The 16,094-nt window shown below is 34.5% G+C and overlaps 1 protein-coding gene across 1 annotated transcript; it reads right to left on the bottom strand.

Annotated features, from left to right (window-relative positions):
- Positions 1-6,252: 6,252 nt before the first annotated feature.
- Positions 6,253-15,632, bottom strand: LOC132565450 (sodium-dependent glucose transporter 1A-like). Its single transcript, XM_060230089.1, has 4 exons — positions 15,524-15,632; positions 12,630-12,963; positions 12,024-12,309; positions 6,253-11,760 (listed from the first exon to the last, which is right to left on the bottom strand). Exons 2-4 carry the CDS (start codon positions 12,951-12,953, stop codon positions 10,643-10,645), a joined length of 1,728 nt encoding a protein of 575 aa, XP_060086072.1. The 5' UTR covers positions 12,954-12,963; positions 15,524-15,632; the 3' UTR covers positions 6,253-10,642.
- Positions 15,633-16,094: the final 462 nt, after the last annotated feature.

The raw sequence follows: 16,094 nt of genomic DNA, 5'->3' as shown, positions 1-16,094 counted from the left end.
ACGTGATAATCCATCTCTTATCCAGTGAATTCGCCAATGGGATATTTTCTGTGCAAAATCAGCCAACAGCAAACACCACTATCTCAACAACGATATACAACAATGGCAAACAGTAAACATCACTATCTCAACAACGATATACAACAATGACAAACAGTAAACATCACTTTCTCAACGACGATATACAACAATGCCAAACACCAAACACCACTATCTCAACAACGATATACAACAATGACAAACGAAAAACATCACTCTCTCAACAACGATAAACAACAATGATAAACAAACACCACTATCTCAACAACGATATACAACAATGACAAACAACAATCATCACTATCTCAACAACGACACACAACACTATCTCAACAACGATATACAACAATGACAAACAGTAAACATCACTATCTCAACAACGATATACACTAATGACGAACAACAAACATCACTCTCTCAACAACGATAAACAACAATGACAAACAGTAAACATCACTTTCTCAACGACGATATACAACAATGCCAAACAGTCATCACTCTCTCAACAACGAAACATCACTTATACAACAATGACAAACAGTAAACATCACTCTCTCAACAACGATATACAACAATGACAAACAAACACATCAATCTCAACAACGACACACACTACTCTCAACAACGATATACAACAATGACAAACAGTAAACAACACTATCTCAACAACGATATACAACAATGACAAACAGTAAACATCACTATCTCAACAACGATATACACTAATGACAAACAACAAACACCACTATCTCAACAACGATATACAACAATGACAAACAAACATCACTATCTCAACAACGATATACAACAATGACAAACAACAATCATCACTATCTCAACAACGACACACAACACTATCTCAACAACGATATACAACAATGACAAACAACAATCATCACTATCTCAACAACGACACACAACACTATCTCAACAACGATATACAACAATGACAAACAGTAAACATCACTATCTCAACAACGATATACAACAATGACAAACAGTAAACATCACTCTCTCAACAACGATATACAACAAAGACAAACAAATTCACTATCTGAACAACGATGACAAACAGTAAACATCACTCTCTCAACAACGATATACAACAAAGACAAACAAATTCACTATCTGAACAACGATGACAAACAGTAAACATCACTCTCTCAACAACGATATACAACAATGACAAACAGTAAACATCACTCTCTCAACAACGATATACAACAATGACAAACAACACACATCACTATCTCAACAACGATATACAACAATGACAAACAACACACATCACTATCTCAACAACGATATACAACAATGACAAACAGTAAACATCACTCTCTCAACAACGATATACAACAATGACAAACAGTAAACATCACTCTCTCAACAACGATATACAACAATGACAAACAGTAAACATCACTCTCTCAACAACGATATACAACAATGACAAACAGTAAACATAAACCACTATCTCAACAACGATATACAAACAGTAAACAACACTATCTCAACAACGATATACAACAATGACAAACAACAATCATCACTATCTCAACAACGACACACAACACTATCTCAACAACGATATACAACAAAGACAAACAAATTCACTATCTGAACAACGATATACAACAATGACAAACAACACACATCACTATCTCAACAACGATCACTATCTCAACAACGATATACAACAATGACAAACAGTAAACATCACTCTCTCAACAACGATATACAACAATGACAAACAGTAAACATCACTCTCTCAACAACGATATACAACAATGACAAACAGTAAACATCACTCTCTCAACAACGATATACAACAATGACAAACAACACACATCACTATCTCAACAACGATATACAACAATGACAAACAGTAAACATCACTCTCTCAACAACGATATACAACAATGACAAACAACACACATCACTATCTCAACAACGACACACAACACTATCACAACAACGATATACAACAATGACAAACAACACACATCACTATCTCAACAACGACACACAACACTATCACAACAACGATATACAACAATGACAAACAACAAACACCACTATCTCAACAACGATATACAACAATGACAAAGAGCAAACACCACTATCTCAACAACGATATACAACAATGACAAACACACATCACTATCTTAACAACGATATACAACAGCGACAAACAACAAACATTACACTCAACAACGATATACAACAATGACAAACACACATCACTATCTCAACAACGACATACAACAATGACAAACAACACACACACACTCTCTCAACAACGACATACAACAATGACACACATCAACACCAAAGGTAACAACTTAAATGTTATAATCATCGTCAAATCATCACCATACTTTTCATCATTGTTTGTCTTCAAACACTCTTGTCATTTTATTTAAATATGATATTCTCTTGGATAATCCAGAGAAATTTTTCTTCCCCTTTGTGGACTCAGATTTACGACTTTGTTGACAATTCAGTGTTTCTCTCACTCACTTTCACTCGATACACGAGTCTGTGGGCGACTGAACAAGCTTACTTCAACTACACATGTAACAGCATCCCAAAATGCCAATCCTGTATATCGATTGTCCATGGATGTGATGACAATTGTCGTATGAAGATAAAACTCATAGTAATGAGAGCAAATCATACTTACTTAACGTGGAACTGACGGATCATTGAGATACGACAATGGCACTTAGTAACAATCTCGTCGGACTTCAGCATAGTGGTGTCATAACATAAATTAACGTGTGGTGCCCTTCAACCTGCGCGTTAATTAACAACTCTTCCTTCACCTTCTCATTGGTATGGGCGATATCTGAACATCCATCTATCTCGAGATTTACATTTATGACGAAATGTACTCCCCCCATAAACCATATTTAAAACGTATTTATAGGAATTGTGCTAAATGAAACCCATCCTCTTCAATTGAAGACTCTAAATGTAGACATGTATTTATCTTCTTTCTCTCATCCATTCTTACCATTACTATAAAGACATACGTAAAACATAAATAGTATCACCCTACATTTTCTTGGTTCTACAAAAATATGCAATTTGTTGACAATTTCTTGGATATTAAACATTCACTTGTACTAATCGTCGTGTCAAATTCTATTCATTTTTATGGACAAAAGAATTCATTGAATAGTAACACTGAATTCAACGAAAATACCCCGCCCTAAAAGAAAATTGTTGATTTTACACTATAACATTTGTACAATGTCGTAAAATATGTAGTAACAAAACCATCTTAATCTTACTGCTTTCTGTGTATATCAGCCAATTACGTACCACCAAATTTGATTAAGTAAATCATGAAATTCAAAGATAAATTTATACATAAAGTACAAGAAATACACACGTGAACAGCACCTTTCCATAACAATTCAGAATAAGAGAGGGTATTGCATATCCTGTACCAACATGCATCATAAATCTGTTTTGTCCTCCTAGGACTTGCTAGTGATGCTAAAGGCCAAAATACGGAAACCAAAGACGCGACTGAGTAAAATCATATTAGGCGAAATAAACGTCAAAATGTTAACAGGAATGTGCACTAGCTCCAAAATTATTTAGTTTAATAGTTTTCAAATATTTGATAATTTCAAATAACTTTCAAGTACGTGTGTTTATTGTAAGTCATGTCATTATTCGAATTAGTTAAACACGGAGGAAAATCTATCCCTCGTTTTCAAGCGGTAGGAATAAAACCTTGATTACCCCAGCCTTTATCATTTTGCTATGTTCCACTTATATGAACAAATTAAAAACTGAAAAGTGACAATTGTTAACAATTTGTGATGACGTAAATACATATTTTCAATAGGGATTCTAGTTTGACAGACTGTAATCTTTTCAGATGTCATGTTTTAGATTCCTTAAAGACAGTTATTTCTAAACTAAAACTCGGACAATCCACTAATCAGTCTACTTATCGTATTGCATAACATATGGCGTACAGACGGTCAGTAATGAGTTGACCAAAAAGCTTTATCACATTCGTTCCAGGAACCGAACCTCTAGGTGAAATGCATGTGCATTATCACTGCGCTACTCGGTATCATCAATCAGTATGATTTGATTATTCATAGACAAATAACATCATTATTGTTTGTATTGATTTATTCCATCAGCCAACAAAATGTGTTCAGGACAACACAGAAAATGTTCAAACAAATTTGATGAAACTAGAGCAAAAGGACGCATGGAAAGGTGTTCAGATGGGTAAGTGTTTTCTAATTCATCGACAACAGCCACCATTTAAATTTACATTCACGAAGAATATTTCTCGGTGAGATCATTATGGTGTCCGTAAAACACCATAATCTTCATCATTATAAATCTCTAGACGCCTACGTTGTGTGTTTGTCTATCAGTTGTCGACATAATACTGGGATTAAATCCTAGAATATCGAATCAACTAAGACATGTTAACACTATAGTCTGGGGATGCAGGGACGATGTTTTCCAGAAATGGCAAAATCACATTAGCAAAATTGAAGCCTTGAGGAAAGATGTTCCTGTTAGTTTCGTTGTACGAGATCGAAGAGAGCGGGTGATAAAGAAGATGAATTAGGTTCAACCGTGCAGCTGTTTCGTCCACCTAGGCTTATAAAAGTCAAAACATAAAAAGGTGTTATCCATTTGTGCGAAGCTTTCAAACATAACATTACAAACAGACGTATTTAGCTGTCTCCAATAGAGTAAATAACATAAAATCTTACACGTGATATTTGTTACCAAAAAAGGAAATAGTAGAATTCTTCATTTTCAATCATACGATATAACCGCAAAAGCTCATTTCCGTAATGTTTCTAATGATCCGATGTTGCATATCAAAAAATAGTATGCTGTCCGTAACCAACCGTCAACACCACGTTGGTAAAATGTTTATCAACACAAGAAAGCATCAGTATGATTTTCTTTCTCACATGCTTCGTTTATTGCCAATATCAAGTTTCCGTAACGTCTGTTTCCATTACTTGTGATAAACAACGTTGTCGTGATATACTCTAGTGCTAGAATCAAAAGCTAACCTGACAAGTTATCTCCCTTATTATGACCTGCTGCGTAAATTGCCAATGAAATAATGTATTGACTCAAATACTTTGAAAAACTAAATAATGACTGAATTTATTGATAAGCTTTTCAAGTAACAGAAACTTTGCCAAGTATCTCAGTTTCACCTTTAGATATATTGATGATTGTCTAAAGAGAGACCTGTCTTCAGAAATCGCGGTTACGACATCCTCCTCTTTACATCTGCCGCGTACATATATACTTGCTCTTCAGTCACAATGCAATCCACAGGAAAACCTTTTGATCAAACTCTATAAGCGTGCTGATTGCAGTTTTTCTATAATTATTGATTTACCAGATGTTTCTGTAAAGTGCCATTCCTGCTTCTCTAACCTAAAGAGCCTGTGTCTCGAATTGTCCGACATTTTTGAGTGCATTTCCAATATCGTAATTTTCATGATAGCTGACGGAAAATATAGATGACCGTCATGACCTCCTTTTGAAATGTTCTATTTCCTGGCGTGATATCAAGTTATGTAATTCTGGTAAGCATGCCCAGTGATTGCTGCACAGTAATTTCTCATCCGAGAATGAGACGTTTCTTGAAATTATCTAAATTTATCACGAAATGACACGATCTCCAAATAGAAGAAGGAACCATGAGACACGCGAAAAACACGTGGTTATCAGATGTCGACGTATTGAGGACAGCCAAATGCTATTTTGATAAATTTGTTGATAAATAAAATATCGAATCCCTTAGTAAATAGAGGTACAAACCTCTTCCTATACAGTAACTGTAAGAAAACATACAGCAAATCAAAGTTATACTATGGAATTTCACAATCTTAAAGAGAGGAAACAATCACTTTTTATTATATCAAAAATACACAGCAACTGTGACGGATTCATTCACCATGAAAAGTATACATTGTTGTTGTGAAAGTCTGTAAGTATCGTCTAGAAAATGTTGTTTATACCAAAAATTATATCCTATGTCCGGGTCCGTGAAGATGATTGTACAAAATTCAATTAACATAATAATAATGTGATGCAATTCATTATTGTTTATTGGTGTATGGATTTACATGTTTTTGTTATTTTGTCTTTAATTGATTTAGTGGATTTATGCATTTCTATATTCATATATTTGTTTTTTCTTAACATTTTCATATTGACAATGTATTTACATTTTGATTAATTAGTAATTGGTATCCACCAAAAAAGATAAAAAGAATTCCTGCCGAATACAGTCAAAGAAGTGATAGTCGAAGCAACAATACCAATTTAAACCCCAGGCATCGGGAGAATTTGGTTAGTTGATGGCGAAAGTGTGTCACTTGTTTGGGACAAATAGAAAGACTAGCGCATGGAAAAACCGAAATTCGAGCTGGAAAAACACTATAACTTCTTTATTATTATTATAAGATTATACAAAACACATGAGAGTGAATAGCACCTTCTTTTAAAACAAATTGAGAATTAGATAAAGTAGAGACAAAAACTACACTACATCATACAGCTGTTTCATCCTTCTAGGACTCATCAGTGATGTACCTCAATTCTGAAGCCTAGAAGGCGACTGAGGAAAATAAAAAATGTTCAATAAAAATGTCATAATCTTATTCAATTAATCAAATTTCATACTTTTCATATAAATGATACCTTTAACAGAATACCTAACACATGTGTATGAATGGCACTGATCAGATCTCAAGGAAAGGGATCAAATACTGAAGAACTTTTGTTCAATATAAATTTTGATTCGCAAAAGTTTTCATAAATATTTTACAAGTAAGCAATTTAAGATTTATTTTTAACATTTAGAATTATTGATGTCATGTACTGGCAACAGAATGTTAGACGCATGTATACATCAAGTTAACTACATTTAGTCGGGACTTGGCGCTTCTGCTACAGTACTGTGTATGTTGGCAATTGCAGGCAATAATTTACTTGTTTGTATATCGAACGTTGTTCATGTAAAGTTAGAAGAGACATTTCAGAACAATTTTAATTAACAAAATGAATCGGACCGAGGTGAAGAGGTGCTCACACACTAATGATGATAATCTGCCTATTGACTGCAGAAAGCAATGCAGTTCTACTTATGAACAAATGTATACATGTTTACATCAATTAAGAGTTGAGCAACAAACAACAAAGTAAATATGAATTTTAAACAGCATCAATATTTCCAACGCCATGGCACGCTAACAAATGGTGCTTCACAATTCCTTTACCAAGAAACCAAACCTTCATGAATTGTTGGGTGCGTGTGTAGATATCACATTAAAATTCATATCAAATATATTGTACAGATTTAAATATTCATATATATTTGTTTATTAATTATAAGCTTAACCGTTAATTTATTAACTATTTATACAGATCTAATAAACAATTTCATAACAAAGAATCATATTTATAGACTGCAGCAACAAAACATTTATTTTGAAGAACGAAACAGTTGAAAATCATCAATGAAATGGTTTTAATTCATTTGGTCATTCATGACCTTTTCATTATCATGTATGTCATAAAGAGGATTTCCATGTATCTGTACCAAATCGATGATGACGTAATTCTTCTTCTCTTGGACAGCTGTGAAATAAACTTGCCAAGAACATTTCCAATTTGTTCCGATAATATGACTCTAGCATAAAGAACCTTTTTCCAGGACTTTTCTAATATCACAGATAATTCAAACCTAAAAGCCTGAGAAAGAAATTAAACAAACAAAGTCCTTGCCGTATGACACATCAACCTTAAATATGAACAAAACAAAGCCCAACTACTCTCCTCTTCATTATCACACACAACTTTATTTCATATCACCAACAAAGACAATTTTGTATATTCCTTGACTTCTTCAGAAATAATATTAGCCACAAGAGAACTCTTAGCCACATTACCAATAGGCCAATGTGAAACACATTATAACACACACAAAACTAAAAGGACTACACTGACAAGTTTCACCGAAATTCCCCAAACAACCACTACATACCTTCCAAAACATTATACATGCTACAGAAAAAAGGCAGAAATCTCTAAGCAAGGAAACGTAATAGAGTGTAACAAGAAAAATATTTCAACATAACGACCCATGTTTAGACAGGAGTCAAGAAAGTCTGGATTGCTTACAAGAGTTTTCCAACACAAGTCCTGGTTATGTTTAAATCAACCAGTGGTATTTTTTTCATTCTCATTTATAAACTGGGACCTTTCACTTAAAATGGGATAAAGTGCATGCAATGTGGGACAAAGTTACAGGCAACTGACACATGGAAGACAGACCATATACAGGCCTTTTGTTTCCAAAAGTCTCTTTTTATTTATATTTCTATATATTCTTGCTATCACCTCTTTTTGGAAATGTAATTGTACTTGAACATTAATCTGCCTGCAGCCTGTCATAACTACAGATCTGTTACCATTGCAACCTAGTATGGTGGTTCAATTTACTGTACACAACTGTACATGTCCATCAGACTAAAGAGGACTTTCATGAACCAAAAATACAATGGCATACTTCTTTTTCGCCTATTGTACGAAAGATACATAAATTATATAATTCCCACTTGTGTTGATAACATGACGGGGCATAAAGACCAGAACACACATGCAAGGTCACTGTATAATTGTGACTAGTCATAACTTTCACATTTTGATTCATTGCCGAGTACAGTCAAACCTCAGTTTCCAATACATACCGGGAAATATATTTTAACATTTGCTAAAACCTTTATTTTTTCATAAAGATCAATGATAAATTGTCAGAATAAATATAATTTATTTGTGTGTATAAAAATTTAGTGTCATGCGCCCTTAAAGGATTGTTGACTTGGAGACACGGTTATCGTGAAGAAGTCCGAGGGGTTAGGACGATTGGCTTGGGTAGAGGACGCGGGAAGATGGTGAGTGAAGAAGACTGTGCGTGATACAATGATGAAGAAATGACAGACATCATGTGTTGTTTTAAGAGTTTAACTAGTGGGTTAGTGAACTCTGTGTGTGTACACCATGACCGCGAGAGCTCGAGCGCTGTGACCCAGTGTGATCACGAACCGAAAGTAAGGACGCTCTGCATGGGGAAGTGACATTCACCGACTGTGAGTAGGGAAAGGCATGTGATCTGTCTATCTCCTATTGTGTAGTTTGTATCTTGAATTTGTTGGTTTATTGTATAAATCGTTAATTGTTTATTGGCGTCCGTGTTGTATTTTACGTTCCAGCGAAATACTATCAAGTAAACTTAAATTAAAGATCCCAAAATTCATTGTCATTTCTGACATAAATAAAGATTTATATAATTTAGACCTGAAATATATATATACATCAATAACAATCAAGTAAACAACATCTTTGATGATCTGTTGGTTATGCTCACTTACATTCTCTGCACCCCTGAAAAAATATTTCGTGGCGAAAATTGAAGTTTCCATTTGTGAAATCTTGTGGATAAAAGGAATAGGACAGTTTGATCCTTTGATGTATATCAAATTTAGAGGTCACATAAACGTATGTTATTCTAGCTTTGATGTTGGGTATCACACCTTTGTAATCTTGGGAGGAGTGTATCATTCTGTGATTGGGCGTTTTTTTTCCTCCTGAAACTTGCTTTAGACCAATCAAATGACTGCTCATGCCTTCATTTGAAATGATCTAGGGGTGCAGATGGTGAAAGTGACCCTTGGAGTAACAAGGATGATAAACAAATAATGACACATACAAAAAATGTAAATGTATACCTGTATTAGATTGAGGGAATGACTAAAAACACTTAATACTATGATCAACTGGCAGGCAAAACAACAACATCAAATACTAGCCAAGTTTACAGTGTTCTTCATATCTGTAAAAGTTTTAAAATTTGTAAAATGTAGGACCTTCCCTTATATCCAAAATATCAATGTCCGATGGAATATTTTCACTCTCCTACAAAAATTGAAACAAGTGACACATCATCTAAAAATAGATTAAAAGCTTCCTCTAAAACTAAAAGTAGATAAAATGTAAGTAAAATCAAACCTGTTCATAAAGGTCACTCAAGGGAGCAAACAAAATTGGTTTTAACAGACATGTAACCTTGATGTTAAGGTTAAATTGCCATGAATTGTGTTACTATTTATCATATTGAGGTTCCATTATACCATGATTTGTATTTAATCTGGAATAAAACAAAAGATCGTTATATACAGCTGGCCTTCATAGAGAGGTTCACCTACCACTTACTGTATTACATTGAAAACCAAAACAAGAGGTTTTTATATACAGCTGGCCTTCATAGAGAGGTTCACCTACCCTACCACATACCGTATTATATTAAAAACCGAAACAAGAGGTCATTAAAAACAGCTGGCCTTGATATGGAGGCTAAATTATCATGGAATGTTTTACAATCAGAGTTAAAACAAATTGTCTGAAATAGGCAGTGGTCTCAATACAGAGGCTGAATTACTGTGGATTGAATTGCATTCAGAAGCAAAACCAGAGACCTATATAGACAGGTGGGGTTTACACCAGGTCTGACTTAACTACATGCTCAATGTACCGCATCAACCAAACTTGCTGTTTCTACATTCTCATCATTTTTTAACTCAATTTCTACATCCTGAAATGTGCAACCATTACCAAATTTAGATTTCAATATTTTTGCAATCACTAAAAGGATTATAAAAAGTACAACTAAAACCGCACTCTCACCAAACAGAAGATATGTGAACCACATTGGTGACAAAGTTTGCATGAGATAACCTAATATTATAGGGTTTGTCATTGTTCCACTGGACGCTGAAATCAGAAACAATGATGCTACCTTCCCTGATACCGGCGTCAATTCCTCCTCTGTCCAAGAAAAGACTGTTGGGAAAATAATTGACATTGATGCACCTGCCAGTATTGCACATGCCCAGATACCACTGTCAATTTTAAAATGTCCAAAACCTAGTAATGCCCCCAACACACATGCTAATGCTACAGTAAACCCACATATCATTTTGTCAGGCTTAATCCATTTTATTAACCAAATTCCTGAAAAACGACCAAAACCATATACAGCCCAAAATGCTGATGAAGCATAGGATCCCTGTGCCTTTGTCCATCCCATGTGTTTCACACAGAAGGTAGTGAGAAAAGAATTAAATGTATCTTCCACAGCACAGTACATGCCAAGAAAAAAACACACACTGACTAGGACAAGCACTTTGTACTCTGTTGTTAATTCTCTCGTAATCCTTTTGCTCTCTTCAACAACTTTGATAGAATTTTTCCTTTTACGTCTTCTTGCTCTCAGGTACAAGATGAGGAATGGTATTGCACTTGATAGGTTCATAACAGCAGAGATAGAAAATGCTATATATAGTCTGGAATCTTCTGCTTTGTAATGTGTAGATGGGTCGGGTGTCATAGTGGAAACACCAGCTTGTGTGAGGGAGCTCATAGAGGTATTGTAAAGAATTTGAGATATGTTAAAATCCGTTTCATGTATTGTACTATTAATTTGTAGACTAGAGTTATCTGCCCTTATATTTCTTTCTTCTAACAGAAATGGAGCGGTTGCTAATGGAGAAAGGATCCCACCAATAGCAAATGCAAAATGCAAAGCCTGCAGAAATGAGCGACCATCTTGACCCCAAGTTGAAATCAATAAAGCATTCCCACCTAAGAAAAAAAAAAAAAAAAATTGGATTACCAGTATGTTCCTGAATCAAAGGCAGGAGTAGGGGCACAGATGTTTTTATAGAATGAAATTCTCATTGTCATGAAATTATCCAGAACAAACTTCAAGCATTGTTTTTGTGGAAATTTTTAACAAGTTCATTAAATATGAATTCAAATTTGTCAATCATTGTATATAACTGAGAACAAATAATTCAACTCAAACAATGAAAACTAGAAGCTAACATTATTCTGTAATTTTTCACCTGTATCAAGTCCTCCACCATAGAAACCACGACAAAACTGCACTGTCATCATAAGCTCATACATGTAACACCAGGGGAGGATAGCAGAGAAAAATACTCCAGTAAAGGTGTACACAAACAGCAGGAGGACCTTGTTGAACCGGTCAAACAACAAGCCACTTATTACGGACCCCACAAGGTATCCCACAGAACCACTGGTCAGATAGCTAGACGCTTTCTTCAGATCAGTGTTTGTGATAATTCGCAGGTCAAGGAAGGAGGGTCCAAACTGAGCAACCAGCCAACCCTGTAACATAAGCAGACAGCTTTTACTAACTGAAATATTTCTCAAATGTAATGGAAGTAATTTAATTTTTTACAAAATGTTTATCCAGGAGGCTGAAAAAAAGTTGTCTGGATAATGTATTGTATAATATCAAAGAAAGTATTGACTGATACTGACAAGTTGTAATGACAAGCATTTATCATACAACTGCATAACTTCCACAAACAAAAATTTAGTATATGTACAGTCTTTGAAATAAAACTTGTTCAACTACCTTGTATATCCATCAGTAAAAAACCTATAATGATAATCAGAAGAGCTTAATAAAGAAAATACTTTACCAGTATCACAAAAGACCAGCAAATGCTTAGACTCAAAATCACTTTTTCTTTGTAGGAAGGATCTGTTTTCATTCTCTTCATAAACGACATTTTCTCCTCTGTAGGTGTTTTCACATTTTCCAAGTTCATCTCATCATTCAAGGCAGTAGGAGTTACTTCCCCTTTCTCCACTTTGGTAGGTGGAAGCAAATTTTCACATGTTCCATCACTAGCTGCTTTCCCATCCTTGGGACTTTTGAGCTGATGTGCACTCCCATTGTGTTCTTCTTTTACCAGTTGAGACAGGATTCCATCCTGATTTGGTACTTTGGGAACATCTGCCATTCTTTGTACCCTGATAACAAAAACACATCAATTTACAAATCTGTCTATACATGCTGAAAAAGAATGTTACTTTAAGTTATCATCAAAATAAAGTCATCACTTGACAAACATACCAATAAATGTTTCAATTACTACAAAGAAAAAATTGTATGCTAATAACTTGTTGCTAATCTATTCTGACAGAATATTTGATCATAGGCTCTCAAATTCAAGGGGAACAAGAAAAGTTTGGGTGTCTTATGGTAGTGAGTCATGAAGTTAAATGATTTTTACAATACTTGTTTAAAGAATTCACAATTGTATTACACTTAAATCATATTCTGGGGAAATAATTACTTTAATTTTCAAAAGTTGACATTGAAGAAATAAAGGTTAGTTTCAGTATCAGGCTGTTAGAATGAAATCAGGAAACACTGTACACCCATATACATACATGTACTTTGCCATTATGATGAAATAGCAGAAATAAAGGAATCAAATGTACATACAGCTAAATCTTGCGCGAGTTCAAATATACCTTAGACCGTACTGTTGGCAGCAGAGTGTTTGAATTTTTACCTTCAGGTGTAACTACAGGAAGAAATAGGGCTATCAATCTTACAATGTGAAATCCAAGATGGCTGCCTGTTGTTTTCATAAACTTCATTCAAGATGAGTGAAGTTTATGAAACAGAAGCATCGGTCAAGATATAGTTTTAATACAATTGAACCTGTATAAATGAAATTAAGGAATGACTAAGCAATAACAAGCATGCATTGTGTAGTCCAATACAGCCCCCTCACCAAAGGGTCACCTTTTAATCAGTCCCAAAATTGACAATACAATGCACAGGACTTATTAAGGGGACCTACATATGAGATTTGAGAAAGAGTCATGATCATCTTCTTTTCAAGAAATAAGGATAACAGACCTTGATATGGTAATCAAAATTTAAGATGGCAGCCTATCTGCCATTTCAATTTTTTTTTCAGCCCATGTTACTTCTTCACATCTTAAATAGTCTGGTTGGATGAGATTCTTTCTCCACTTGAGTACTGATCCTGGTTTTCAAATCATCAAAAAGTAAAGGCAACACATATAGGAAGGGAGGTAACTCTGTCTAGTCTCTGATTTTAAATCCTGAAATTCAGCCTTCTGAAAAGTTCTGTCAGAGAGCTATACTCGGATACACTTATTAATCAACTAGTAAGTTAATATACCCTTTAAAATATAAGTTTGGAGAAAACATCTTGGAATTTCCAATTCCAGAATAAAAATGTTTGAATATTAACAAATTGGAATTGAAGTTACAGTTGCTGTTATTGGGGAGGAGGGTTTAGTCCACAGTACTTTTAAAAATCAAATTAGCCAGTGTTTCAATGAAGAAAGTTCATTTCTAAATTCAGATTTGTAAAAAATTCCTGGTATGTTTTCCTATGAAAGAAATCTGCAGGTATTTAGTTTAATAAAAATGTATCCCAATAGTTCTAACACATTTCAATATCTTTGAGTGAATTTAGACAGGTGAAAAATGTCTGGAAGTAATTGTAAATTTAGTGTCCTTGATTGGCCTCCCTTGTGACAAGTTGTGGAACTTTTTTGTTTGCACCAATAGATGATAAATTAAATTTTTTAGAAACTGTAGAAGTTATTGGATATTCTTGTTGTTTGCCGTCTTATGACCACAGCAAAGAAATAAAAGGTTCAATTTCCAGAAGTAATGGCTGAATTTTTGACATTAATGACATCTTATTCCTTTTATCCTATTATGTCATACATAGTATACAAGCTTTCTGCACTCATAAGGATAACTTACAACTACAAATAGTCAATAGTATGAGGCCTATATGAAAACAGTTGTGTATCTCCATAAATGCAGATACGTGTCTTGATGCCTGCTGTGTGTCTATATCATTAAAAATATCTTACTGCTTTTTGTTATGAAGAGCTCTAGAGATCATTCTGTTCATATATAGATTTTCCCTGTCAATTTGATAAGAAAAACAAAAAATGTAAAAGGTTCATGGATTTTGACTGAAACAGCTTCTTGTCGCTATTTCTTGGAAGAAATGGAGTGGTCCTTTTCACAAATTTCATAAGTGTATGTGTTGGTTTTCCTTAGTACCTAGCGTTTTCTCAGTTTCGCATATAATAAAAAGAAATTCTACATGTTCGGTTTTGAGAAGGATTGGAAATGTAACTTGTGGTTACTATTTCAAATTGTAAATTAATAAAAATATGTCAGATTTTAATTATAAATAGGATCACGGTTGATCTGTGGTGAACGCACACTATTCTCTTTCCTGATACAGAAAATGACCCCTCCTTTGGTGGCATGTAGTTAGAACTTGGATTGATGTGGTCCAACCCTCCAACCCGACCCCAACTAACTCCACTATTCCATCCCCGCCCCCAGCTATGGTACATAATACTCCTTTCTGGTAGTTAATCAAAATATTCTTCCGATTTAAACAAACCGTTTCATTATTTTCCTACCCATCACGAGCTATGTACATGCAGCTTTAAGAAATGTTGTGACGTAAGCATTTAATACCTCGCCAAACGGCAACAATATTGACTTGTGGCCTACCTGGTCACCTACTACAGCTAGTTACAACATTACAAATTCCGTTTCCTTCACCAGATGATATGATCCCGTATCAGGAAGACAGACAAGTGACCGTGTCAAAGATAGCAGCTCTACATGTGTGGAGCTATTGATAGATGGAAAATCCAGAGTGCAATACCGGATGTACAGTATAGAAAGAGAGATAATTCACAACCGGGCCGAGTCATAACGACAAAGAACGTCAACATTGAATAGTCAAAATTTCGCTAGGCGTTTCAACCACTGACTTAAATAGATTTATATCTATGTCCGTGTTTCAACCAATATTGTACATGTGCCCTGTTTGGATTCAACATGGTTGATTTACAGTTGTAATGTACATTACAGGCGACATCAGATAATTCTATTGACCGCGGTCAAGAAAAAAACAAAATTGTGGATAGAGAATCAGAATCCTTCAGGCAAACGAACACGCTAAGCAACGACAGACAGACGCGAATTTAATTAAAACTAGTGTGTGTGTGTTTTTTTATAATATCTATTTATATTTAATACCCCGATATGAAAATCAATGATATGAAGAGAACATTGC

The sequence above is a fragment of the Ylistrum balloti genome, unplaced genomic scaffold, assembly GCF_031769215.1.
Source record: "Ylistrum balloti isolate Yb309-2 unplaced genomic scaffold, AGI_CSIRO_Ybal_v1 Utg369724, whole genome shotgun sequence".
NCBI lineage: Eukaryota > Metazoa > Mollusca > Bivalvia > Pectinida > Pectinidae > Ylistrum > Ylistrum balloti.
Note: the sequence above shows the minus strand (reverse complement) of the source record. Positions and strands in the feature narration are given on the sequence as shown.